Source organism: Eubalaena glacialis, chromosome 2 (genome assembly GCF_028564815.1).
Source record: "Eubalaena glacialis isolate mEubGla1 chromosome 2, mEubGla1.1.hap2.+ XY, whole genome shotgun sequence".
NCBI lineage: Eukaryota > Metazoa > Chordata > Mammalia > Artiodactyla > Balaenidae > Eubalaena > Eubalaena glacialis.
This window is the reverse complement of record NC_083717.1, coordinates 194,839,004-194,864,896: the sequence shown is the minus strand read 5'-3', so window position 1 is coordinate 194,864,896 and position 25,893 is coordinate 194,839,004. Positions and strand designations below refer to the sequence as shown.

At 68.0% G+C, this 25,893-nt stretch overlaps 1 protein-coding gene across 1 annotated transcript; it reads left to right on the top strand.

Annotated features, from left to right (window-relative positions):
• Positions 1–1,829: 1,829 nt before the first annotated feature.
• On the top strand, positions 1,830–24,682 carry AKT1 (AKT serine/threonine kinase 1). The gene is made up of 14 exons (XM_061181372.1): positions 1,830–1,925; positions 4,619–4,757; positions 16,565–16,693; positions 19,264–19,375; positions 19,478–19,625; positions 19,925–20,056; positions 20,144–20,209; positions 21,308–21,376; positions 21,518–21,643; positions 21,744–21,872; positions 21,979–22,193; positions 22,490–22,577; positions 23,352–23,454; positions 23,699–24,682. The coding sequence occupies exons 2-14, from the start codon at positions 4,712–4,714 to the stop codon at positions 23,776–23,778; spliced, it is 1,443 nt and encodes a 480-aa protein (XP_061037355.1). The 5' UTR covers positions 1,830–1,925; positions 4,619–4,711; the 3' UTR covers positions 23,779–24,682.
• Positions 24,683–25,893: the final 1,211 nt, after the last annotated feature.

Genomic DNA, 25,893 nt, shown 5'->3' with positions numbered 1-25,893 from the left:
GGAAGCCTGGAGGTTTTGGACCACCGTGATGACACCTCTGGCCAAGATGCTGTCTTCAAATGGCCAGCAGGGCCGAGGACAGCCTGGGGAGTCGCCACATTATCCACGAGAGGGCGCCCTCCCGGGCCCCCAGTGGCCCTCGAGGCCACCAGACCTCCTCTGCCTTCTCCTCAGCGTTGCCAGCGCAGGATGGGGGGGTGGGTGCGGAAACCCCTCCTGTGAGAATGGCGGGTGGGTGGGATGGTCCCAGAAGGGGGTGAGCGATGGCCAGGTGCCCCAGCGGCGCGGGCCAGTCGGGCCTCTCCCCTGGCCCCTGGAGGCGGGGCCTGGGGGTGCACATTCAGAGCCCACGCAGCTGGCTGGGGTGGGAGGGCAGGGTGCCAAGGGGAGAGGCCCAGAACTGGGTGTCCTCTCCCGGAGGAGCGAGTGTCCCCCTGAGCAGGGGAGGCAGTCCTTCCCTCAGGAGTGTCCTTCTCTCGGTCAGCCCCAGGGGAAGGGACGGAGCCCCAGTGTCAGCTGCGGACGCTGTCCTGGGTGCTCAGCTGCTTCCACCTCTGACCCAGATGAAGTGTCTATACCCCCCAGGCTGAACTCTGACCCTGAACGAGGAACAAAAATGTCCTCCTCCCCCCAAATACATACCAACCCCAGAACGGTAGCCCACAAGTCTTTCTTTTACAAAAGGCTTACCATCAACTTGGAGGCCTCGGGGTTGGGGGGAGGGGCAGCTGTTGGAGAAACCTGCGATCAACAGGGCCCAGGGAGGGGTCAGGGTGGGGAGTTGTCTGCAGTGTCCTGCTGGCCCCTTAGCTGTCCCCCAGTGGGCTGTGAGTGCCTGGGGCCCAATCAGACATTAGGGAGGATCCTGGGCTGCCTCAGCTGTGACAGCTCTTCTTTGGAGTCTGCCCCCTCCAGCACCCCCTTGGGTGTCTGTGCCCGACTCGGGGCGGTCACTCCAGGCCAGGTGTGCTGGATGAAGCGGTGCCAGTTGGATGCTCCTCCACTGGCCCCTGTGGCCCTCTTCTCCCTCTGTCACCACATGAAGTCCCCGTCCACTTTTGTAGCTGCCAGGTGTCAGTATTTTCCTTCTGGGGAAGGGGAGATCCTGGCAGACCCCAGCCAGGGAGCAGGGCTCGCACTGCCGGTCACTCCAGGGCCAGACCCACAGTAGGCCTTCAGCACACAGACAGATGACGGATCGCCCACCTTCCAGCCAGCCTCCTGCACGACCCCCAGGGGACCTGCACTAGTTAGGGTCCTTGGATTGGGTCTTTTAGGACCATCCCGGCCCCTGGAGCCCCCAGCTCCCGAGCTTGAACTACCCACTTGGGGCACATTCTAAAAGTCACACTAACCTACACCCCAAGCCCACCCCCGCCCGATGGAGGCAGAAGCCCAGGATTCGTCCCAGACCGGCCCCTTTAACAGGGTCGGGGCAGAACTGGGCCGAGAAGTGCGGGCTCACCGGACAAACTGGGAGACCGAGGCCAGAGAGGACGTGGCCTGGGGACAGGCCCCGCGGGGGAGCGCAGCGGTCCCCGGCCCCGAGGGCCGCCCGCTGCGCGCTCCCGCTCCCGGCGCCGCGCCCTCGCTCGGCCCGCGGTGGGGGCGCCCCGAGCGGCGGAGGCGGATGTGGGCGGGCGGCCGGGCGGGGCGGGCGCGGGGCGGAGAGAGGGCAGGCCGGCGGGACCGAGCGCGGCGGGCGGGCGGCCGGCCCAGCGCAGCAGCGCAGCCAGCGCAGCCCGGAGGAGCCAGCCGGCGGCCGCGCACGAGCTCCGGGTCCGGCGGCGCGCGAGGCCCGCCCGAGCAGCGCCCGCCGCGGCCTCCAGCCCGGCCCCGGCCGGCCGGCCCGCGGGGATGCGGAGCGGCGGGCGCCGGAGGCCGCGGCCCGGCTAGGCCCGCGCTCGCGCCGGACGCGGCGCCCGGTGAGTCCCCGCCCGCCCGCCGCCCGCCGCCCGCCGCCCGCCGCCGGGGCCCGGATTTCCTCCCTGCGGCCCGGCCGCTTTGTTCGCGGCCGCCGGGGCCGGGGCCGGGGCCAGGGCCGCGCGCGGCTGGAATGGAGGAGCGGGAGCAGGAAGTGGCCGAGCGCGGCCTGGGCGGGGAGGGCGCGGGCCGCGCCGGCGCTGGGGGTGCGTGCCTCTGGCCCCGGCCTCCTGCATGACCTTGGGGAAGCGGCTCCGCCGGGCGAGGCCCGGGCCGGAGCGGAGGGGTGCGGCCGCGCGCGGGGGGCCGGGGCACCGTTGCGGCCGGGGGCTGCCCGGGCGCCCGGCCAGGGGGGCCCCGGCGCACAGTAGGTGCTCGGGGGGCTGAGGAAAAGGCTCGCCCCGGCCCTCGTTGAAGTTTGTGGGTGGGCCCTTGGAAGGGACCTCATTTTCCCATAGAGAAAAAGTTGTCCATGGTGGCTGGGTGCCCAGGCCATCCCACAAAGGACTACAGCCCTCCTGGGCCCTGAGACTTGTTCCTGAGCTGGGTGGGTTCTGGAGGTGCTGCCCACCCATCCCAGAGGCCCGGGGCAGCTGGTGAACTTGGTGGGTGGGATTGGTTCCCGAGTATTGTCGCGGTGGACAGAGTTGGGGCCCTGGGCCTGTGCTATGTGGCCACAGGGCCCCCCACATTCACTCCTGGCCCCCTCCCACCTTGCTCAGGCCACCCCTAACTGCTGTGAGCTCTGGTCCAGGTGAAGGGTGGGGTACACTTGTGGGGCTGGGTTCCCTGCCCCCCAGCTGAGCATCCAGTTCATAAACCAGTGTTTTGGACGCAGGGGGAGGGGGCCCTTCAGAGCACAAATTATTATTAATTTTTTTAAGGTTGTGACTTAAGTAATAATGGCAGTAATTCACCTTTGTGGTGAAGTCACTCACAGGACAGAAGCAGCGGGAAGCAGAGGTCCCATCCGTGCTGCCCACGCTGTGCCCAGAGGCAGTCCTGGCCCTGGCTTGGTGTGTGTGTTTCTGTGCACATGCACACCACCCTGTGTACGTGCAGATATATTTTTACACACGGGGCCATCGGCAGCTGTCTGACTCTGTCAGCACCAGGCCCTGCTCAGGCCCCCGTGGGGGTAGGGGCACATCCAGAGGTCTTTGGGTCCAGCCCTCTGCCTCCAGGCCACGCCTACTCAAGTGTCGCCAGAGCCCCCTGTGCCTGCCAGGTGGGGCTCAGAGCCCTGTCCCTGGTGGTGCCTCCTCCGGTCTTACTTGCCATCCCTGCCTGTGGGCTTGCCGAGTGTGTTGGGCAAGGAGCGTCTTCCCTGTCCCAGACCCAAGGCAGTGAGTGGGTCTTCCTGTCCTTCCAAATTTAGCCCAAGGCAGTCAGTGCAAAGCGGCCTTCTCTGGGTGCTTAGCCCATGCCTCAGGAGGCCAGTAAGGTGGGCTGCGGGAGAGTGTCTAGGTGGCTATAGGAAGACCCATGTTGGAGGTACTCAGGGTCTCTGTCCGGCCTGGGTGTCCCCGAGAGGAGTCTTTCCTGGCCTGCCCTCCTGAGTGCCCAACTGGAAGGGTAGCAGAGGACTGCTCATGGGGAGAGTGCTCTTTCCCAGGATGCCCAGAACCGGTGATGTGAGAATGGGGTTTTGAGGGATGCCTAGGAGTTCATCCAGCAGGGGAGCAATGGGGTGGGCCACACGGGATCAATGGCCAAAGTGTCTGCTCAAGAGAAGGCTGCTGGTGGGCCTCCAAAGGGCGGGTGCCAGTGCCTCTGAGTTTGCACAGTTCCCCCCCCCCATTTGTTGCCTCCTGAAAGCTGTAATTATGGGTCTGTAACCACCCTGGACTGGGTGCTCCTTACAGACAGGACTCGTCTGAACCTCTCTTTGTCCCCAGTGCCCAGCGCTGAGCCTGGCAAAACCAGAGATGCCTGGTACATATTGGCCGAATGAATGAACCAGATTCAGACCGGCGGGGGCGCTGTGGTTTAGGAGGGGTTTGGCGTTTCTCTGGGATGGGTGTGTGTAGGGGGTTTTCATGTCACCCTGGAGGGCTCCGGGCTCTCATTTGCACCAATCGCCTGCACTCCTGGCCCTGCCTTTTTCACGTTTGAATTTCTCTCCTTTCCCAGTCTGGGGCAGGGAAGAGGAGCTCTGGGTTCTGCCGGGGAACCCCAGCCTCTGGGCAGGAACACCATGGACAGGGAGAACTGGGCACCCTCACCAAGGGATTGGGGAGGCTGAGTGGTGTGGGCTGAAGCAGTCAGAGGGGCTGCCTGGAAGAGGTGGCCTCCACTGGGCCGGCAGGTTAGGGAGGCTGGGATATACCAGGAGGGCCCTTTGGGGATGGGAGTGATTTGTACAAAGTTCAGGGGAGGTGGGAATGGGTCAGTAAAGGGGGCAGTGAGCTCTGAGGGCTTGGGGGTCCAGGAGGGGTGGTGGTAGGGGCTTGAAGCCCAGGGGGAGGGGAGGCCTGGGCCCAGGGAGCAGTGTGAGTGACTTTGTACCAGGTGCCGTGGCGGGAAGGCAGAGCAGGGGCCAGCGGGGGCTCTGGATGCTAAGAGGGGACAGGTCGCGTGGGAAGGCGCACCCGGGCTGAGACCCCAGGCACTACGGGTCTCCTGGGCTCATCTCGGGGCCCGAGGAGTGTCCCCAAGCCCAACACAGCCTCACACTTCCCTCTGCTTCTTCCAGAGGCTGTTGACAGCCCGCTGGGCTCTGGGAGGACCCTGCTAGAGGCGTGTGAGCGAGGTCTGGGCCACGCAGGCCCGCGGGAGCCCCGGCACCATGAACGACGTGGCCATCGTGAAGGAGGGCTGGCTGCACAAACGAGGTCAGTGCCCGCGGGGCCGGCCGGGGGTGAGGGTCCCAAGTGGGCCTGCGGCTCCTCGGTGGCCAGGGGCGGCCTGGGCCGTGGCTGCCGGGCGAGCGAGGCCTCCCTGGGCTCCTGGACCCTCCTGGACCGGCCCGGGTGCGCTTTGGGGCCCAATGTCCCCATGGCCTGGAGGGCATGGCCTCGCGGGACCTCCCGGGCGGGGACGTGTGCCCTGGGCCGGCATGCAGCCCGTGGAGTGGCTGCCTGGCTGGGGCCGTGGGCGGGAAGAGCCACCCGCTTTCCTGGAAGGCAGTGAGGACACTGGGGCCGGTCCAAGGCCTGGCGCACTAGCGGCCCGGGGCGCTGCCTGAGGGCTCCTGAGGGCAGGGCAGGGCTGCTTGGCCTGGCCCGGTGCCGGCCTCGGGCCTGGCTGTAGGCGGGAGGGGGCTCCGTACCACCCAGTGGCCCGGCTCGGGGCGAGTTTATGCTGGAGCTGCCCAGCTGGCTGGCCTGGAGCCCCCTTAGCCTCCCCTCTGCTCACTCACGTGGCCCTGTGCCCAGGGAGGGGCTCGGTGAGGAGCTGGTGGGATGGGAGCTTGGGCCTGGGCCCCTCGCCTTGCGGCCCTGCCTGCCCCACCGCCCTCTGTTGCTTAGCGGCTGGTGGTGGGGGGCTGGACAGGCCTCCTGTCCAGGTGCCTGGGTAAGTCACTCCCTCCTGCTCCAGGGCGGGGATTGGCCAGTCACTACCTGCTCCCCCAACTTGCTCTTCCTCCAGACCTGTTCCTCCCAAAGCTCTGGCGATCCCACGCTAGCTAGCCACTAGCCACGCCACTCTTCATGCACGCCCTCTGGTGAGGGTGTCCCTGTCCCCACCTCGGGATCCTACAGGCTGTTGGGAGGGGGAACCTCAGACACAGGTGGAGCACACAGGGAGGCATGGCAAAAGTGGGTGTCACGAGACTGGGTTTTGTGGGATGCATAGGAGCCTCCCAGCAGAGCAGTCTGGGAAGGTGCAGGAGCTGCGGTGGGCAGCACAGGAGTGATGGAGATGAGACCTCAAGGGGCTGCAGAGGGCACAAAGCAGGGGGTCAAGGATGTGGTCAGCTGTGTGTTTTTAGAGCTCACTTAGGCAGCTGCAGGGAGGACAGTGCACTGGGCCTCAAGACGGAGGTGAGGCGGCCGCAGGGGCCTGTGGTCCGTGGCGAGCCCCTCCAAGGTTTCCTGCACCCACCGGCCTTCTGGATCCCCTCCCTCAATGTTTACCCCTTCCTGACCCCCAGGAGTACCACTTCTTGTGCCTGGAGCCTCCCACCCCCGCTCCCCATCAGGTCCTACTCTGTCTTCCTCACCTCATAGCCCTCTTTGGTGTCAAGGATGCCCTCTCTGACCCTGGTCCCCGTCCTCCCCTCTGTGCCTGGTGGCAGCACAAGAACACATGGGGACCGGTACCTCTTAATCCTTGGCAAATGTTTGTTAACTGACTGTTCGATTAAGGACTGACCTAGGAGATGCCTAGGCCTCAGGGCTGCCAGGGCTCCTGTCCCAGTTACTGGGGCATCCACTGGCCAGCCAGGCTCGGGTGGGAGTGCCCCTCTCATGCTGGGTGAATTTTAGAGTGCCACTCGGGGTGTGTGCGCTGGGGGCACGGGGTGTCGGGCCCAGCAGGGCATCCAGGGAGCTGGGTTTTGACCTGATTCGGCTGCCCCATCACTGTGTCCTTCTCCAAGGGCAAGTCTGTTGACTCCTTGGGCCTTGGTTTCCCCATGGGTACAGTGGGCGCGGTGGTGGGCAAGGGCCTGGTGGGGTAGGCCCTGGGGCAGAGTGCAGCCAGACTCAGGCCGGGACAGAGGGTCGTACGCGCCCACGTGCCTCCGCTCTTTCTCCAGCCCAAGTGCCAACCCAGGCAGCGTGTGGGGCGGCGATGTGGCCCTGGCCCTCTTGTAGCCTGGGAGGGGTCGTGCCAGGTCCCACCTCCACTGCCTGCCCTCGAGGGCCCCCCCCCCCCGCCCTCCGCTCCCCGTTCCCAGTGACCCCGTGGGAACCTCTGTGTGTTGCGGGCTCATCCCACTGCCCCCACTGCTGTCTTGTTCTCTCCGTCCTTTTGTCCGTCTCTCGGTCTGTCTTTTACGGATCTGTTCTTTCCCACAAATGTGGGCTCTTTCTGTGTGCTGGACTTTGGGATGACTGGGTGAAAGGAGCAGGGGTCACGTGGCCGAGGGTGGGAAATGGGTGGGTTTGGGTTAGACGTTGGGGGATCGAGGAGGACCCTGATTTGGGGCTGGAGGTACGCGGCGGTGCCGTTTCCCGAGACTGGGGCGGGGGAGGGCTCGCGTACCCTTCCTGGGTGGGGATAGCATCCTGGCCTTGGTCGTGGGCGGGCGGACGTGCAGGCCGAACCCCGCGTCACGGGCAGGAGGGTGGACGGTTTGAAGATGCTTCTGTGTGCGTGCTCCGCGCCCAGAACCCTCCCTCACCTGCAGCGTCACGCCCACCCCCCAGCCCGGCCCCCCGCCTCTCAGGACTGGCTGGAAGAGGGAGCCAGGCCTCCTGTGGGGTGGCTCTGGGTAGAGTTGGGGGGTCCCTGGGCTGGGAGCGGGCAGAGGGCTCCTGCAGCACTGGCGTGAGGTGCCACCGCCTCCCTGCCCCCTCCCCCCACCAGGGGTCTGATCCCCAATGGGGTTGGGGGAGCTCCGACTGTCCTCCAGCTCCTCGCAGACCCCTGAGGCCCCCCACGCTGCTGCTTCTTGTTACGTAGGTTGGGGGGCTGCTGTGGGATGAGGGCCTGCATTGCCCACCGTGCTGTGTCTGCCCTGCGTCCAGCCCAGGGCCTGCACGTGAGGGGCGAAGGGACCTCTGGGGCTGAGTGGGTGTTGAGAGTTGACCCAACGGCCCGTTGGCCAGGGTCAGGGCAGGACAGACCCCCGGCCCCCAGCTCCTTCTCCCGCCCCTCAGGGACACGGGCTCCCATCTCTGGGGAGGGCCCGGGGCTGCGGCCCTGGTGTCCTGATGCGTGTGCTCTGGGCCAGAGCAGCCGAGGGGGCAGAGGAGAGCCCGGCCTGGCGGCTGACGCCACAGCTCAAGTCCCAGCCCTGTGCTGCCCTGCGGCACTCAGGCGGGCCCTCTGGGCCTCGGTGTCCCCGGCTGTCCCTGGCTGTCCCCAGGAGAGTGGGGTCCAGCTGCTCAAGGCTCAGAAGGTGGGGAGGAGGAGGGCTGAGCCGGGTGGGGCCGCAGGGACCGTGCGCAGATGTCCTGCGGGACGGGTGGACGTCCCAAGCTATGAGTGGGTGTCCCCAGGGGTGGGCAGACTTCCTGAGTAAAGCGGGACGTTCTGAGTGAGGGACAGGCAGGCATCCCGAGTGATGGGCAGACACCCCAAGCTACGGGTGGACAGCCCGAGCGGTGGGCAGCTGCCGCTCAGCTCCAGCCGCTGGTGCTGGGGGCCGGTGGGCTCGGTGTGGCTCAGAAAGTCGCCTTTCCGAAGGTTTGGTCTGTTATGTGCGCTCTCCTGATTTTTGAAGGTTGACAGTTAAAAACCTTGTCCTTCAGGATGCAGGTCTGGCTGGACTTGGCCTGCGGCCTCCAGTTTTGTCTTTAGGCTGTGTGCGGTGTGCAAGGCCACGGGCCTGAGTCCGTGCAGCTGCTTTGGGACGTGTCCCCAGGGCCCCGTCGTCCCTGCCCACTTGCCCTGGTGCCCGCCGGTCTGTGCACCACCTCGGCTGCAGCCCAGCCCCGCGGAGAGCTGCTCCAGCAGAGCCCCACCCGCCGGTCCCACTCTCAGAGCCCGTGGAGCGGGCAGGGTCTGTGGGCGTCCTCCTGGGTGTCTCCAACCCACAGACGGGCCAGCTGGGCCACGTGGGCCGGGAGAAGGGAGGAGGGCAGCGAGATGCTGGCCACGGGGTGAAGGAAGGGGCTGAGGGTCTGGGTGGGGGTGGGGCACCGGCCTCGGGCACCCCTGGGCTCACGTGGGCCGGCTGCTGGCCTAGCCAGGAGGGTCCAGAGGGGCAGCCACCACGCCGCAGCCCGGCAAGCGGGGGCTGAGGGGCGGGGTGGAGGAGAGCTGGCCTGTGGGCACGGGGTCCCCCGTCCAGGACCCTGCCTGGACGTGGCCCCAAGTGAGGTCTGCCCGGTGCGTGCCCACGTGGGAGGCTAGCGTCTGTGCGTCGGCTTAACTCCCCCCACCCCAGGAGCGGCGGGCCTGGCGGCGTCGTGTATTCACGGGGCTCGGTGGGGCTGGTCCCTGGCGCGTCTCAGGCCTGGCTGTGGCCGCCCCTCCCCCCACACCCACGCAGTCCATTTCTGGCCCAGACCCTCCCCCGGTTCGGGCCCTTACCACCCCGCTGCGCCGGTCCCAGGCGTCCTGGTGGGGGGCGGGCTTCTGGACTGTGGTGGCTCCTCCCCCGTCCCCTCCCTCGGTCCTGGCCAGGTCCTGCTTCCGGCTGCGGCCCTGGGCTTTACCTGCCCCCTCAGGGGGCTCTAAGCTGGGGAGCCGGCAGTCCCACCTGCTGACACAGACTCCCACCCATCCCCAGTCCTGGGCTTCCCATGGGGCGGGGCCATGGGGGTGCAGCCCGGCTCCCCTCTAGAGGGGGCGACGGCTCTGCTGAGCGGACAGCAGGGGCCGAGGCCTGCAGGGGCCTGTTGAACCCACTTCTGAGCACACCTGCCTGGGGGCCCGTCGGGGTGAATCATCTGTGTGCACGGCCCGGGCCGCTCTGCCTGGGCAAGGGGCTCACGGGACCGTCAGGGGAGGCAGGCTGCTCCCTTCGCCCCGTGCCCCAGGCTGGAGGGTGGGGCTGTCCTGGGCCCTCCTCCCTCCGCACCTCAGCGTCCCTGGCTCAGGCGAGGGATGCCCAGGTCCCCTCCAGGTCTCGCCGCAGCGGCCGTGGCTTTCGTTCCGGGGGGGTCCCCTTGGTCCACTGAGGCAGGTGCGTGCAGGCGGCCGGCCCAAGGATGGGAGCAGGTGCTGGGGCCTCTGCTCCGAAGGACGGTGCCTGGGAGGGGGGCCCGTTCCTGGAGGGGTGCCCCTGAGCCCGTGGGCGGTGGCACGAGGCTGAGACCGAGGCCTGCCGGCCTGTGTGGGACCCAGTTTCCTGTTTCGTGAGCCGGTTGAGTTTTCCCTTCAAAACAAACAACGAAAGAGGAAGCTCGGGCGTCCTTGCGCTGGGGGATGAGGGGTCACCGCTGCCCCGGGCCTGAGGGGCCCTGAGCGGGCCGTGCTCCTGTCCGCTTCCTGGTCCTGTGGTGGCGAGCAGGGGGCCTCTACCGGCAGCCCAGCCGCCCCAGGGAGCTGAGTGTGCGCCCTGTACGTGGAGGGGAGGGGGCCCTCAGGAGGGGCCTGGGCCGGCTCGCGTCAGGCCAGTTCCTAGAAGTGCCGTGGGAGGGTGGGGGTGGGGGCGGGGGCGCTGGCGCGGCTGGCATCCCCTCTGCTGGGGCGCACCGGGCCAGGCTCGCTGCCAGCGCCCTCCCCGCGGGCCCTCCCGTAACTGGAGCCGGCGGCCGCCTGCCGCCTCTGCACCCGTAGCGGTGGGTGCCCCGGGCCCCCGCCCACTCGCCCCCCACGGGTAGGCCCCCAGCCCGGACCTGGCCCCCAGCAGCTTGGCAGAGGGCCGCGTGCGCTCCCTCGGCCACGCCCACCCGGCCACGCCCCTGCTGCCTTTCTTCCTGCGTCACGCGCGCGTGGCTCCTTAACCATCCGAAATAACACTCGTGTTTCAGGAATGTTGGCATTGATTGGGGGGGGGGGTTCTCTGGTGCCTCTTCTGCCACCCCTGGGGGCCTTGGGGTAGGGTCCCCTGGGCACTGGGTTTGGGCTCACAGATCCCTGAGCAGGCCCAGGACCACAGACCCCCGGCCCCTAGCCTCCCCCCGCTGGTTCCGCCGGCCCAGAGGCCTCAGCCGGTTGTCCCTGGCAGGGGTGGGGGCCCCATGCTGGCGCTCCACCCCGGGCTGGGGGGCGGGGTACGCTGCGAGCTGGAGTTTGGGGGCTGTGATGAGCTCGGTCGGGGCTGGGGCCAGGGTGGGTGTGGCCGGGAACATGAGGTGACAGGGCTGGCAGCTGGGAGGATGCAGCCTGCCACCATGTCACCATGTCCCCACCACGTCCCCAGCCAGGCCTTGCTGTCCTCACGGCTGTCGCACCACGACGTGGCTCCCAGTTAGGGAACAATAAATAAGAGCCGGGCGGCTGGGAGGTGGAAGGCCCTTTCTTTGGACGGTCCCCCTGACCTGTCCCTCGTTCCCTTGCCCCCTCCCCTGTGTAGGTGGTGCTTTTTCCTGGGGGAGGGGGGGTTGGTGCTTGGAGCCCCTCGCCCCCAGGGGAGGGCCCTGGCTCACAGAGGCTGGGGGTCACTTAGATGCCAGGGTCTTGCTCTGCCTCCTCTGAGTGTCTGCAGGGAGGGGGTCTGGGCAGGGCCGGTGCCCATGGGGCGCTCCTTTCCTGCAGCTGTGTCTGCAGGGAGGGCTCTGCTGCCACCCCACCTGCTCTCCCGGGAGCCCGTGCTGCCCGTCTGTTCACTCCCGCCCCCTCCCTCTCCTTGCCTCCGCCCTGCCCGGGGAGCCCCGGCACCTCCCTCGGTTTCGTTGGGTCCGTCCTGGGCTCTTAGCACAGGAGTGAGAGGCGTGTCCCTCGGGAAACATTCTGGAAACCTAGAACTTAAGTGCCGTGTGGCTTTGGGTAGACGCTGCCTGAGGGCCTGGGCCAGGACCGGTGGAGGCAGAAACCCCTCTGCCCGGGCCTGTGACCCAGGGGGCCAGCAGACGGGGGGAGGCTGGTGGACTGACAGGCCTGGGGGCTGCCTGCTCCACCTCCCAGGCCCACCCGCCCTGGAAAATGTAGGCCCCAGATGCCCCTGCAGGCAGAGGTATGGCTATGGCTGCCCTGAACCCTGGACCCAGCCCAGCTCTTTCCAAGCAGCCCCCCTGAACCCTGCAGTAGTGAGGCCAGGTGCACATCAGGCGGAGAGCGCGGGGGAGGCGGGTGGCGGGGCGGGCTGGGGTCAGGGGTGGCCCCTTCTTCTGGCCTGTGCAGCAGGTGATGTGTGGTGCCCAAGGAGGAGGGTTTCCGGAGAAGATGGCCAAGTGGGTGGGACGGCCAGGCCCAGGTGATGCGCAGGCAGCTGCAGCGAGGGGGGCTGTCGGTCGTAGCTGGTGAGAGGCCCGAAAGCCGGCACCATCCTGGGGCAGCAGGAAGGGGCAGGGAGACCCCAGAGCTGTCTGCTGCACCTTGACGGTGGGGGGCGGGGGCACAGCGCTGCTCCCTGACTGCATCCCTCCCTCCCACGCCGCCTCCCCACGTTCCTCTTGAGTCTGTGTGCATTGGGCTCAGGCCTTGGGCCCCTGCCTGCTTGATGGCAGAACCAACGACCTGCGAAGAGTTCTCGGTTTGTGTCAAGGAGTGAGCCCCGCCTGGGCAGCCGGACCTGGGACTCTGGCCACCATCTGCCTCTCTGTGACCTTGAGAGCCCGCTCTCTTGGGCCTCAGTTTCCCCCGGGAGCGACTGGTCGTAATGATCCCACCTTCTCGGCCTGCCAGGCAGCCTGGGGACGGCCCAGCCAGGCTCGGGGGGCTGTGTCGGGGGAACACCCGTCCTCCACGTGTCGCCCCCCCTGCTGGGCCAGGAGTGGCCATCTCTCCTCTCCTCTTGTCCACACTGGCCGTTCGTGCCCCCGTGAGGACCCCGAGAGCGCTGCCCTCGGAAAGGCGTCCCCAGGAGCAAGGAGCAGGCGGCGTGGCTCGCCCGACAGACCCGGGCTCCGCCTGAGTGCGGCGTGCCCCCTCCCTGGCACCGGTTCTCGGGCTTTCGCTCACTGTCCGTGGCCTGGTGTCCTGCCGGTGGGACAGGGACACGGGGACGTGGGGACACGAGATGAGCCAGGCCCGCGCCCGCCCCGCTTTGCTCGCAGCGCCGGAGGGGGTGATGGCGTGAGGCAGCTGTCCATGAGCGATGGATGTGGCGGTGGCGGGGGACCGCGTGGTGGCCGCCGTCAGCTGGCACCCGCTCCCCTGGCCTGCTGGGGCTCGCTTCGCTGTGGAGAAATAGCTCAGCGCCGCCTGGCGCCCTGCCAGCCGCCGCCTGCCACCACTGCGGCAAATCGTTTATCCAGCAGTTTCCCCGGGAGCTGGGGACTCAGACCGTTCACGAGCTCAGGGCGTGGCAGCCGGCGGCCTGCGCTTGGGGGCTTGGAGGGGCCGAGGTGCCTGGCAGGGGAGGACTCGCGGGTGGCAGGCCTGGGGTGTGGGGAGCCTGTGCGCTGTGCCCCTGGGCCCCCCAGCGGCTCGGGTCCTGGCCTCCGGGTCTCCTGCCGGGGGTGCCCTGACCCACAGCGCGGCCTGGGACCCGGGCTGGGAGGTGTAGAGGCACAGGCCGTCAGCCGGCACCCGTCCTGTCCCCGATCCTGGCCGTGTGGCCCCATCAGGGTGATTTGGGCTGTGGGAGACGAGTGATGCTGGCGAGGAATCCCCCTTCCTCGGGGGTCCTGCAGCCCCTTCCTGGGAGTGAGCTGGGATGGTGGAAGGGCCCTCCTGGTGGACGACACACGGGGACGCCGAGGGGGCCGGGGCTGGGGGCTGGGGGTCCCAGGGGGGCAGGAGGAGGAGGGAAGCCCTGCCCTGGGCACAGGAGCCTGGCTGACCTGGGCGCCCCCCAACGCCCACCCCACCCAGGGCAGTTGCCCCCTCATCTGGAGCCTGGGAGGCAGGTGGGCAGGCCTGGGCATTCGGGGTTCAGGGGGTGTGGGTCCCCTTCGCCGGTGGCCGGGTGGGGCGCCAGTGTCTGGGAGGGGTGGGTGTGGTGCCGTAGGCCCCCTCCCCTGCCCTGGCCCAGGGCTGGGCTTCTGAGAGAGCCTCCCACCTCGGGCGGGCTGAGGATGGACCCTCCAGGGTGGGGGGGGGTGGGCACCCGACTACGCGTGCCTCCAAGTGCCCGCCCCCAGCTCCGGTCTCCCGGCTGGGGTGCTGTCCTGCCCTGCGCGGAGGGGAGCTGGGCCAGCTGTGATGTGGAGCTCCAGGGCCCCGGTCTGAAGCATTCGCTCAGGTGGGATGGGGTGGGTGGGAGCCCTTCTGGAGTCCTGGGCTGGGCTTGGGCGGGAGTGGCAGGGACGAGGGGACCCGATCTGGGTCCAGGTCCAGGCCGGTCCCTGCTGACCCCTGGTGTGGCCGCTGCTGGGAGGCCACCCGGTGGTGGGCGGGCATCTGGCCCCAGAGACCAGGGGACCCCCCCCGCCCCCCGCCCCCCGTTTAGGGAGCGGCATCCGAAGAGCAGACTTGGGCTTTCTCGTCTGTTCCCAGCATGGGCCGTGTGTGTCTGTGCTGCCTTATCCCCCTCGCTGGCCCACAGGTGTTACAGCCGAGAGGACAGAGCACAGCCGTGGCCAGGCACAGGGCGGCCACCTCCTCCCCTCGCCCCTCCTGTGTCACCCCCGTCCCTGGGCCTGGGCCGGCCGCCCACCGGCGTCCTGTCCGTGCTGAACTCGTTCAGATGCAGGCCACGGCCCACGTTGCAGCTGGCGGCCCCCAAGTGACCGCCTGGCTGGACGTCTGCAGGCAGGAGTGTCCCAGAGGCTGAAGAAAGGGGTCTGTGGGTCTCAGAGCCTTGGCCCTGGCCTCCCCGGCCCGTCCCCCCACCCGCCGCCCAGCGTTCCTGCTCCTCCTCCGGGGGTCTGGATGCCGGCTGCTGAGGGCCAGGGGCCGAGTGAGGCTGCCTCCCGGCTGTCGCTTCCACCCGTGTGTTGCCCGGCTCCTGTCGCCTGGCCCCCCTTCAGTGCCCTGGGTCTGGGGGCTGGCGGGGGGCCCAGCCGGCTTGTGGCCCATCCCCCCAGACCCCTCCCCACGGGCTCAACAGCGTTGGGTGCTTGCCCCTCAGCCTCCTTCTGGCCAGTGCCGCTCCCGCCACCCACCCCCAGTTCTGGATCCCAGAACCTTCCCAGCCCTGGGGGTGGGCTTGTGGGGTGAAAGCTGGAGGGCAGGTGCAGGGTCACGTGGCTGGGGGCGGGTCCCCCTCCCAGGGCCTCAGCCACAGTGGGGTCCGAGGCCCAGGCTGGTGTGTGTGCAAGTCCTGCCGAGCGCGGGCGCCTCTGCGGGCACACACGTGCCGACTGCCCGCGTGGGGCGCGGCGCTGGGGGGCCGCCGTGCTGGGCACGGTGGGGGCCAGCAGCAGTTGGTGAATCAAGATGGATTTTCGGGGCTGCACGGGTGAGGCGCTCATCACTCTCCCCGCGCACTTAGCGTCCCGGGGAGCGGCAGCTGGCAGGATGGGAGGCGCTCCATCAGGGCCGACAGCTCCAGACTGGAGCGCAGGCGGGTGGGAGCGAGCAGCGGGCCCCCGGGATGGAGCGGGCTGGGCCGCGTTCAGCCCCCGGAGCCAGCTCTGCCCCACCCTGCGCCGGGGCGGGGGAGGAAGGGGTGCCGGGGAGGCTGGGTGGGACCGCTGGCTGGGGGGCGGTCTCCGGGCCCGGGAGGGGAGGCAGCATCCAAGGGTGGCCTCACCACCTTCCCAGCCCACGTCCCCAGGGGTTTGGGGGGCTCGGAACTGGGTGGAGGGCCCGCTAAATGCTGTCGGGGTGAGGGCAGGTTACCGGCCGACACCCTGTCCTCCCTGGGCCAGTGGTGTCTGGGCTCCCTGGGGAAGGAAGGGAGTGGCTGGAGGCCCCGACTGCCCAGCCTCCCCCGGAGGCCCTGGGTCGTGCCGGGTGAGAGCTGGGCGGTGGGGCGGTGGGGCGGGGGAGGACGGGCAGACCGAGGCGCGGGGCTCTGGGCCTTTGCCCGCCCTCCAGGTGGCTGCGTGCGGGGCTTAGCTCGTTGGGAAGGTCCGGCCCCCTCCCCTCCTGCTGCCCGGTGGCCCTCTGCTGAAGCGGGCGCCTAATTAGTAAGTTCTTCGGTGTTGTTCAAATTCCTTGCTCGGCAAAATGTAAATGAAACGTTTTTTCTGGGTGTCAGTATGAAAAATGGTAGTCGCTGGAACGTCACAGAGGACATCTGCTCTGATTCTTGAGTGTGAGCGCCTGTTTATGGCTGATGCTGCAGAACTTCAGGGAAAACTTTCCTGGGGAACTGGGTGACCCATGGGTGGGATGCAGGGGCCCAGGACGGCAGGTCCCAGCCCGAGGACCACCCAGCCGCCTTCTGGGTCTGGCTTCACAACAGCGCTCAGGGCCCCTGAACAGTGAGTGTTGTCACACGGGCAGAGGGGGCTCTGTCCCGAGTGCCCACCCTGGGGACGTGCTGCAGGTGGGCTCGTGTCTGCCAGGCAAGCCCCCATGAGTCGCCCTCTGAGTGTGATGCTGGCCCCCTCACCGCTGGATGCTAGGCTCCATCCTCTCGGCAGGGGCCAGCTGTGGTGGGCAGCCCAGTCGCCACGGTCACCACAGTAGCTGCCGCGTCCACCACCTGGCGGCACCCAGGGTGGGTGGGGAGTCCTCTTGGCCCTGAAGCCCCTGGTGGGTGGCTGTAGCTGGTGCCCGCGCTCTGGTTGGAGACCCGCTGGTTTGGCACCACCTCCTCCAGGAAGGCCCTCTGGATCGGTCCGCCTTCCCGTCAGTTGTACCCCTTCCCCCAGGTCCAGGTGCTGACCTGGCCCCCATTCCAGCACAGGTTCGGGGTTGGCACTTCATCAGAGGTGGCGCTTTCACACAGTGAAACCTGTCTTCCCACCCACCCTCTGCCTGCCCCAGGGGAATCGGGGTCAGTGCCCGGAGTTGGGGCATCCTGGGCGCATCTGTCCCGGCACAACCAGCTGTGACTTACCCCGGGGAGCGGGGTGCGTAGGGGGACGGGAGCGTGGTCCGGCGGCCGCAGCCCCTCAGTGCCTGTCTGCCCGCGTGTCCTCAGGTGAGTACATCAAAACCTGGCGGCCTCGGTACTTCCTCTTGAAGAATGACGGCACCTTCATCGGCTACAAGGAGCGGCCGCAGGACGTGGAGCAGCGTGAGTCGCCCCTGAACAACTTCTCCGTGGCGCGTAAGTGTGCCGGCGGCCGCCCCGGGTCGGAATGAGGGCGCCGGGCCGGCGGGCGGGGCGGAGAGAGCCCTCTGGGCCCAGCGCCCCCACATGGGGTCCCCCTGGCCTCTGTGTCTGGGGCCAGCAGCCCTCCGGGGACCAGGCTGGGCCTGCGGCTCCGCGTCACCTCGGGGACCGGTTAGTGGTCGGCTCCGGCTGCCAGGGATCTCCGAGCCGAGCCCGAGGTTGTTCTGGGCGGACCTTTGGAGGCCGGAGGGCCTGGCCTGGGGCAGCTGGCCGACCTGGGCCCCTCCTCCAGCGGGGGCCAGACGAGCCCACCAGGGCCTCTTTCCCCAAAGCCCCCGGGCAGAGGCAGGAAGAGAGTGCGGGGGTGGGGGGCACCCAGCTTCCCGGGGCCTCCGTCGCCCCAGCACGAGTGCCCACCACAGGTATTCAGAGGCCCCAGTCCACCGTGGCAGTGCATTTGTTCCCACCTTCAGCTGGGGTGCCAGGTGGGTGGGTGCAGCACTGCTGGCCTGGGGCGTCTCAGGACGCTGAACAAACTGGCACTTTTTCTAAACCAAGTGCTACTGTGGCCTCGCTACATACCTGCAGGGGGACGGCAGGTGTGACCCTACCCACGGTGGGGGGCACCCAGGCATGGGGACGGGTGGGTGGGTGGGATGCTGGGCCGGGCGGGCCTTCTAGCCTGGCCCCTGTTCCCGGTGCTCTGCCCGGGCTGGCCCGGGACACAGGCCTGGTGGCTGGGTGAGTGAGGGGCTCGTTGACCAGCACACCCCGGGGTCCGCCTGGGCTGCTGCCTGGGCTGCAGAGCACAGTCCCGGCTCCACGCCAGCCTCCTTCATTCATGCCCCGCCCTCCGGCTGGCTCTGCCCTCCCTGCCACGTGCCTGGGAGCTCGGGGTCCTCCAGCGGCACCCCCGCCGCCAGACCGCAGGGTCTGGTCCAGGGTCTCAGGAGGGGGCGTAGCACAGGTGGCCCATCCTCGGCTGACGGGGAAGGATTCCCAGCCTCCGCGCCTGCAGATATTCCGAGGTGGGGGCCGTCCTGGTACCTTGACTGTCCTGCCCACCCCCCAGTGTGCCTGGCCCCGTGCTGCAGGGTTTCCCATGGGAGGAGCAGAGGCCCTGCGCCACAAGGGAGGCTCCCTTGGGGGTGCTTTACCAGGGCCTGGTTCCTGTGAGCCCTGAACCCCCTCCCAGGCTCCTCAAGTCTCAGCAAAGCAGCAGGTAGAACAGGGGCCTGGGGGTGAGGGGAGGCCAAGGAGGCAGACCCCCGTCCCCGCAGCCTCGTGGCCACGTGGGAGCCTCACTGCAGTGTGTCTGGGCTCCCCGCAGGGCCTCCTGGGTCAGGCTGGGGGCTTCCGGGCTTGGGAAGGATGCTCGGCCAGGGGATGCTGCCTTGCTGGGGGGCTGAGGCCCCTCGGGAGTGTTCCCCAGGCTGAATGCAGGGGAGCACGGCAGGGGGGGCTCTCAGGAGGCGCATGGGAGGTGGGCACCACCGAGAGGGGCTTCCTGAGCAGTGGGTGGGACTGGGGCCCTGACCTGGGCATTAGGCCAGCAGGGGCTCCGGGCGCAGGAGCAGAGGCGTGTGGGAGGGGCAAGCGGCTGTGCAGGGGCCTCTGCACCACGGGCTCTTCCTTGGGGATGGGTTCCAGGGTGGGGGGATGAGAAGTCAGGCCCTGGGTGGGTGTCAGGCACCTGAGCCCTGGGGGCTCCTGGTGGTCTCCGATGGGCTGAGCGAGTGGGAGGGGGCATGTGGGGACCCAGAAGGCTGGCCGCACAGGTTTTCCTCTCTCCCCTGCCCCATGTAGACACAGGCCGCCCTCCGCATAAGGCTGGGCCCCCAGCCCCCTCCTGGCCCCGCGGCCTGGCAGACCATTCCTCGCTCACTTGCGCTCGGCTGAGCCCGGCCGGGGCCCCTCGCGGTTGCCAGGGCCTAGACGCTGGAATGTCGGAGACCCCTGCGCTGGCCCCGCAGCCCCCTCCCGCCTCATACAGGCTGGGCTGGCATCCAGCCCCTCTCCGGGCCTGGGGCACCTCCACGGTTCCTCGGCTGCAGGTGTGCGTGCTCCAGGTGTGCATGTGCCTGTTTTCACTCCCGTGTGCACCTGGGGGCGTGGGCAGCAGTGCGGGGAGGGTGCAGCCCGAGTGGCCTCTGGGGCGGACAGGTAGCTTCTCCGCAGGGTGAGCCGCTACCCCCCTCCGTTCTGGGACGGGCGCTGCGCCGAGAGGGGGCAGGCGGAGCGCTGGGCATCGTGAGGCTGGGCCCGTGGTGGGACGTTCCTGCTCGGGGTGGCGGGGGCGAGCTGCTCTCCCAAACCCCTCACCCTCCGGCCGGTTGAGGGCCGCGTCCTGGCTGGCAGGGGAGCTCGGAGACTAAGGACGGACCACGGAGGGCTGACCGGCCCCCAGACACCCCCTCGGGGGCGCCGCTGAGCTCTGAGCAGGGTCCCCGCTGGAGTGGGGGTCCCGGCCCGCTTTTACAGGGCGGGAGACCGAGGCTTGGGGCGGGCTGGGCTGCGGCGGGTGGGCCGGGGCGCAGTGCAGACGGCTGCTCGCCTGCCCCCAGAATGCCAGCTGATGAAGACGGAGCGGCCGCGGCCCAACACCTTCATCATCCGCTGCCTGCAGTGGACCACGGTCATCGAGCGCACGTTCCACGTAGAGAGCCCTGAGGAGCGGTACGCGCTGGCGGCGGGTCCCGGCGCCCCGAGCCCGGGGACCTCGGGGGGGGCCCCAGGCCTGTGTGGGGCTGGGGCCTCCCCCGACTGACTGCCCCGCAGGGAGGAGTGGACAACTGCCATCCAGACGGTGGCCGACGGGCTCAAGAGGCAGGAGGAGGAGGAGATGGACTTCCGGTCGGGCTCGCCCGGCGAGAACTCGGGGGCCGAGGAGATGGAGGTGGCGCTGGCCAAGCCCAAGCACCGCGTGGTGAGGCCCGGCCCTGCCCTCGGGGCCCTGCAGTCGCGGGGCCCCGCCCCGCCCAGCTCCCGCATAGGAGTGAGGGCGGGCCGCCAGGTTCGTCCCCCCGAACCCCAGGGCTCCAAGTCGGGGCGCACAGCCCCGTGATCTCCCACGAGCCCTGGACCCCCCGGACCCCTCAGGCCCCACCTGTGCTCGGCCCCGAGGCTGGCCGCGGCAGCCCTGGCCTCTGGCACCCCTCACCACTGTTGGGCCTCCAGCAGTCACCATGCTGCCCCCTGACCCTGGTGCCTGCCCGCTGCCCTCAGACCATGAATGAGTTTGAGTACCTGAAGCTGCTGGGCAAAGGCACCTTCGGGAAGGTGATCCTGGTGAAGGAGAAGGCCACGGGCCGCTACTATGCCATGAAGATCCTGAAGAAGGAGGTCATTGTGGCCAAGGTAGGGGCTAGGACCGGGGCTGGGGGCTGGGGGCCGGGCCGGGCCGGGCCGGGTGGGGCGGGCGGCTCAGTGGGCCCTGTTTTCCAGGACGAGGTGGCCCACACGCTCACGGAGAACCGCGTCCTCCAGAACTCCCGGCACCCCTTCCTGACGGTGAGTCCCCTCGGGACCCCGGGGGGATAGCTCGGGCGCCAGGTGCTGGGGTCGCGCGGTCACTCGCACCAGCCTGTCCTCCCCTGAGAATCGGGCGGGCCTCCAGGAGGGGCGGGTGGAGGTGCCTGGTGTGGGGTCGCCGGTGCACAGAGAGGGCAGGAGGCCCGGCCTTCCCTCTGGCCCGCTGAGACCCTGGGAGGCCGCGCTCCCCGTGCCCACCCTTCTGCACGGTCTTCCGCTGCTTCCCCTTTGAGGCTCGCTCCGGGAGGTCCCTGTCCTGGGGGAACCTGGGCCAGGAGGGGTGTATGGAAAACCCTTAGACGTTTGGAGCAACAAGGAAGTGCCTGGAATTAGTCTGCCAGGCCCAGCCGGCTCCGCCCCCAAGAAGGTCAGCCGTCAGGCAGACGGGGCTCAGGACTCAGACCTTGGGCGACCCGGGGCCGGCCTCCGAGGTCTTGTGCCCGGGACCACCGTGGGCCTGTCCCCTCCGCTCAGCACAGGTATCCTCGCTCCAGGGGATGGCCTGATCCAAAGCAGGGGCAGAGCAGAGGAGTGGGCAGACTTGGGGCGATTTTTTTCCTGAGACGTTTTCTTACGAGAAACATCAGACTTCAAGAGCAGATGTCGTGTTTGTTCGTCCAAATGTGACTCGTTATCGTGGCTTTGCCTCATCTGCTTCATTTTGCCCTTTTCCCCTCTGTCTGGCTGGAGGATTGTGAGGAAAAGGCCAGGCTTTGTCGTGCCCTCCACCCTCCAGTCGGTCCCTGTACGGGACGCTAACGTCGCATTCCGCAGAGATTCCCTGGTCGGTGCAGCAGGCCTGGCCGTGGGGGAGCCGAGCGCCGGGGAGGGTCTCCCATCCGTGTTTCTGTGAGCGAGCCGGTCATCAGCGGGCCTTTCTTTTAAAGCGAGGCCGCCTGTGGTTTGAGGTGTGAGGGCAGCGGGGCCGGCCCTGCAGGGGAGCCTCCTCACGGTCACTGGACCTGCAGCTGCCTGTCCTCAGGCGCGGCCGGTGGGGCAGTGGGGTATCCCCGCCCTGAACAGGGCGAAGCTCCTGCCCAGCTTGAGGGCCGGGTTCCAGCTCTGCTTCCCTCACAGGCCCTGAAGTACTCCTTCCAGACCCACGACCGCCTGTGCTTCGTCATGGAGTACGCCAACGGAGGCGAGGTAGGGCCCGGTCCCGGGGGCGGCCCTCTCTGAGCCTCGGGCGTCTGGGTGGCTGTCCTCGCCGCTCCCAGCCTGGTTAGGGTCTCCGCCCCGTGACCCTGGCCCAGGTCGCCAGCCCCGCTCAGGCTCCCCCTCCCGCAGCTCTTCTTCCACCTGTCCCGGGAGCGGGTGTTCCCCGAGGACCGGGCCCGGTTCTACGGCGCCGAGATCGTGTCCGCCCTGGACTACCTGCACTCGGAGAAGAACGTGGTGTACCGGGACCTCAAGGTGGGCGGGGCTGGGGATCGGGGGCGGGGCTGGGAGGCGGTGGGGCGGGGCTGGGAGGCGGGACAGGGAGGCGGGCTGACCCGGAGGCTGCCTCCTGCAGCTGGAGAACCTCATGCTGGACAAGGACGGGCACATCAAGATCACCGACTTCGGGCTGTGCAAGGAGGGCATCAAGGATGGTGCCACCATGAAGACCTTCTGCGGGACGCCCGAGTACCTGGCCCCCGAGGTGCGCGCCTGCCGCGCCCCGAGTCCCCGTGTCCCCTACTCCCCCCTCCCGACCCCCGAGTCCCCCCGTCTCAGGTGCCCTCTGAGCCCGTGCCCTGCAACCCCAGGTGCTGGAAGACAATGACTACGGCCGGGCAGTGGACTGGTGGGGGCTGGGCGTGGTCATGTACGAGATGATGTGCGGCCGCCTGCCCTTCTACAACCAGGACCACGAGAAGCTCTTCGAGCTCATCCTCATGGAGGAGATCCGCTTCCCACGCACGCTCAGCCCTGAGGCCAAGTCCCTGCTCTCAGGGCTGCTCAAGAAGGACCCCAAGCAGCGGTGAGCCCTGCCCTGGGCTGCCCCCCAGCCACCTGTCCCCTGAAACCCCCAGGGAATGACCGTGCTGGTGGCCGTGTGTGATGTCCTCGGCCTGGGCTGCCCCGGGCAGAGGGCCTCCTCACACCTGCTCAGGAAGACCCGGTCCTGCCGGCAGCTCCTGCCGGCCCAGCACCCCGCACCTGCTGCAGCTGCCTGGGCTGCTGCCTGGCGGCCGACCGCAGCCTGTGGGAGGAGGGGTCTGAACCTTGGGCCCAGCAGGTGGCGACCCCGTCACTGTGGCCTCCGTCTCCCCGCAGGCTCGGTGGGGGCTCCGAGGACGCCAAGGAGATCATGCAGCACCGCTTCTTCGCCAGCATCTTGTGGCAGGATGTGTATGAGAAGAAGGTGCGTGGGGCCTGTGTACACCCCTCCCCCTGCACACGCCCGCTCACACCCACCTGCTCACCCACATACCTGCTTACACACCCCACAAACACACGTGAGGAGGCCTCCGAGGAGCGAGGCAGCTGCTTCCTGCACGTGTGCCTCTGCCCTTTGCCCTCTGAGGGATCTGGGAGCCCCAGGCCCTGGCCCATGCTGGTGGGGTGGCCAGCAGGCTCAGGAAGGCTGTCCCTAGGCTTGCTGGGTGCCTGTCCCCAAGCATGCTTCCACCCCGTTTCCAGCCCACCCCTTCCCTGCAGGCCACGCATGGCCGGCTGGGCCTTTGTTCCTGTGAGACAGGGCTCTCCAACCCTGCTCCGCTCCAGCCAGGGTCCTGCCGCCTCCTGGGCCTGCCCTCCAAGGGCTCTAGTCCCAGCCCTGACCCAGGACCCACCCCCCTGCTAGTTGCTGCTAGGTCCCAGGCAGCCCTGCCCCCGGGCCAGGGGTTGGGGGAGTGGGGGTTCCTTCCTCCCGCCAGCCTGTCCCTCTGCAGTTGCCCTCGCATCCTGCGTCGTGGTGAGTCCTCTCTGAGGCCTGACGCTGCCGGGCCACTCTGCCATCCGGGGGCCGCAAGTGAGGCCGGTGGCCCCTCAGGTGCATCCCTGAAGGGCGAGGCCCCAGAGGGGACGTGGGCAGAGGAAGGCCTGGCCCCAGCCTTGGCTCCTGGGTGGGGAGTTGGGTCCAGGTCCAGGTCCAGGTGTGCAGGGCGAGGCCTGTAACCCAGCCCCCTTCCTGCAGCTCAGCCCGCCCTTCAAGCCTCAGGTCACGTCTGAGACGGACACCAGGTATTTTGATGAGGAGTTCACAGCCCAGATGATCACCATCACGCCGCCCGACCAAGGTGAGGGGTGGGCCTCCCTGCCGACCCCTTCCTCCTCCCCAGGCAACAGAACTCCATGCTCAGCATTTCACTGGGAAGGCTCCCTCAAGGGTGGCCATCAGGGCGGGAGGGCCGCGGCCCCCTGGCCCCGGGATCGTGGGAGGGGGGCTCGCTGAGGCTGGATGTGGAGTCTGGGAGGCAAGCCCTCGGGGCCGGCCTCGCTTTCCCCAGTGCCCGGGAGCTGAGCCGCCCCTCCCGCCTGCAGATGACAGCATGGAGGGCGTGGACAGCGAAAGGAGGCCTCACTTCCCCCAGTTCTCCTACTCGGCCAGCGGCACGGCCTGAGGGGCCAGCCGGCCGCGCTTGGCACGCCGCCCTGGGCAGCCACGTGCTCCGGACGAGGGCTTGGAAGGATCGGGAGGAAGCCGCGCACGGATGACCTGTATTTAATGTTTCTTATTTCTGGATGCGTTTGGGCGGAACCATGCCGTCCTCCAACACGGATGGGAAGACGCCTCGTGCTGTGGGCAGGGCTGCCCGCCTTGGGGGCGGTGTCCCCCTGGCCAGCCAGGTCGGGAGGAAGACATCCTGCGGTTTTTCTTAATTTATTCATCCAGTTCTCCAGACGTGGCCTTGGCCTTCGGAACGATTAGATTCACGTAGGAAAACGTTGAGGACTTCTGCAGCCAAGTGCAATCGGGCCCGGGTGGGCCCTGCCCGCGGCCCCTCCGTCCCTCTCGCCGGCTGTCCCTGGCTGCCCCTGTCTCGGCCCGGCCCGGGGGCCCCAGATGCCACCTGGCCATGGTGTGCTGGCCCAGCTCCCTCTCGCTTGGGGTGGGGCACGCAGCAGCCCCAGCGCTGAGGCTGGAGGAGGGTGGCCCCCGCAATGGGGCTGGGCCGGGGCTCACCGGCGAGATAGAAGAGCCAGGTGACATCTGTTGCCGTGTATTATGCTGTTCACGTGCATACTGGGGTTTCTAATCTCAGGAGAGAACCCTCCCTCCGCCCCCTTCCCCATTGGGACTGTCTCACCCGATGGCTTCCCTTGGTAGCACCTGTCCTTATAGAAGCTTCACTCTCCTGCTGTCGCCCTGGCCCCACCTGACGCCCTTGGGAGGGGCCATCGCTGCACCCTCCGTGTCTCCCAGCCGGACGCTGCGCTGCACCGTGGCGTTTTTTATACTCAACTTTAGTATTTTTACTATTATGAGACTTTCCCTCCAAATTCTTCAATAAAAATTGCTTTTCAGCTCTGTGGCTTGTTTTGCTGGGTGGCAGGTGAAGGAGCGTGTGGCCGGTCCACTTGAGGGGAGCATCCTCTCTTCCTGCCCGGAGGCCCCAGGGATGACCTTTGAGGGACGATGTCCCCCCACCCCACTCCGGTGGGACTCACTGGAGGGGGGATGCCCTGGCCGTCCCTGTCTCCACCTGGCTTCACCCCAGCCCCACGCCCCAAGGAGGCCACCCAGACTGCACAGCCGTCTGCCTACCAGCTCTGTCCGTGCAATGCCACAGACCCTGACCACCAGGAAGGACCAGCCACCCTGCAGGGCCCAGAGCTGGCCAAGGCCGAGACTCGGGTCACTGCCAGGCCCTGGGCCCTGAGGAGGCCCGAGAGAGCGGCCTGCCAGGGGTCACACCGCAAGCCTGGGGCAGCCGGGAGTGGGTCCAGGGCGCCCGAGCAGCCCGGCGGGACGTGCCGTGGGTGCCACCTGGTGGGCGCGGAGAGGAGCCGGCGGCCGGCACTGGCCAGCGCGTCGGCCTCCAGGCGCCTGCCCAGAGGGGCGGGCGGAGCCTCAGCTCTCCTCTCTCACGTGGCCTCAACCCCGCAGGCGTGGCCGGGACAGGGCTGGACGTTCACAGGGACTGGCGCCCGGGCCCGGGGGAGGGGGCAGAAGCAGCCTGCGTCTCCAGGCTCCGGGGCCGGCCGGGCCGGTGACCCTGACAAGACATTCCTTGGGGCGGGGTGGCTGCCCCTTCTGCTGGAAGGGACGCCTGCGCAGAGCATGGGGTGGGTGGGGTCAGTCCAGGCCTGCGGGTGCCTCTCTGGGCGGTGCCTGATTGCTCAGTTTTGATAGGCTCCGAACTATTTCACTCCCACAGCTTTTTTGGAAACCACAAACACACCAAATGTTACCTGCTAAATGATGCTTTGGATCCAGATTTCAGATACATAAACACGTCCTTCAAATTGGAAGCCTGTGCACTGTTGGTGGGAATGTAAAATGGCACAGCCTCTGGAAAACAGTATGGAAGTTCCTCAAAAAAATAGAAATAGAACTACCATGTGACCCAGCAATACCACTCCTGGGTACACATATATACCCCAAAGAGCTGAAGGCAGGGTCTTGAAGAGGTGTGTATTTTAACACATAAAAAAAGGAAAAAAAATGTATATTGTAGACACCAGAACCTACAGCAGTATCTTTCCATTATCCTCGAACTTCGAGCAAATGGTAC

What these genes read in the sequence shown, in the direction of transcription:
- AKT1 (XM_061181372.1), top strand. Translation starts at nt 4,712, where the DNA reads ATGAACGACGTGGCCATCGTGAAGGAGGGCTGGCTGCACAAACGAG. An exon ending in TGGTGTACCGGGACCTCAAG is followed by an intron (nt 21,644 to 21,743) that starts GTGGGCGGGGCT and finishes TGCCTCCTGCAG; the next exon opens with CTGGAGAACCTCATGCTGGA. An exon ending in CATCACGCCGCCCGACCAAG is followed by an intron (nt 23,455 to 23,698) that starts GTGAGGGGTGGG and finishes TCCCGCCTGCAG; the next exon opens with ATGACAGCATGGAGGGCGTG.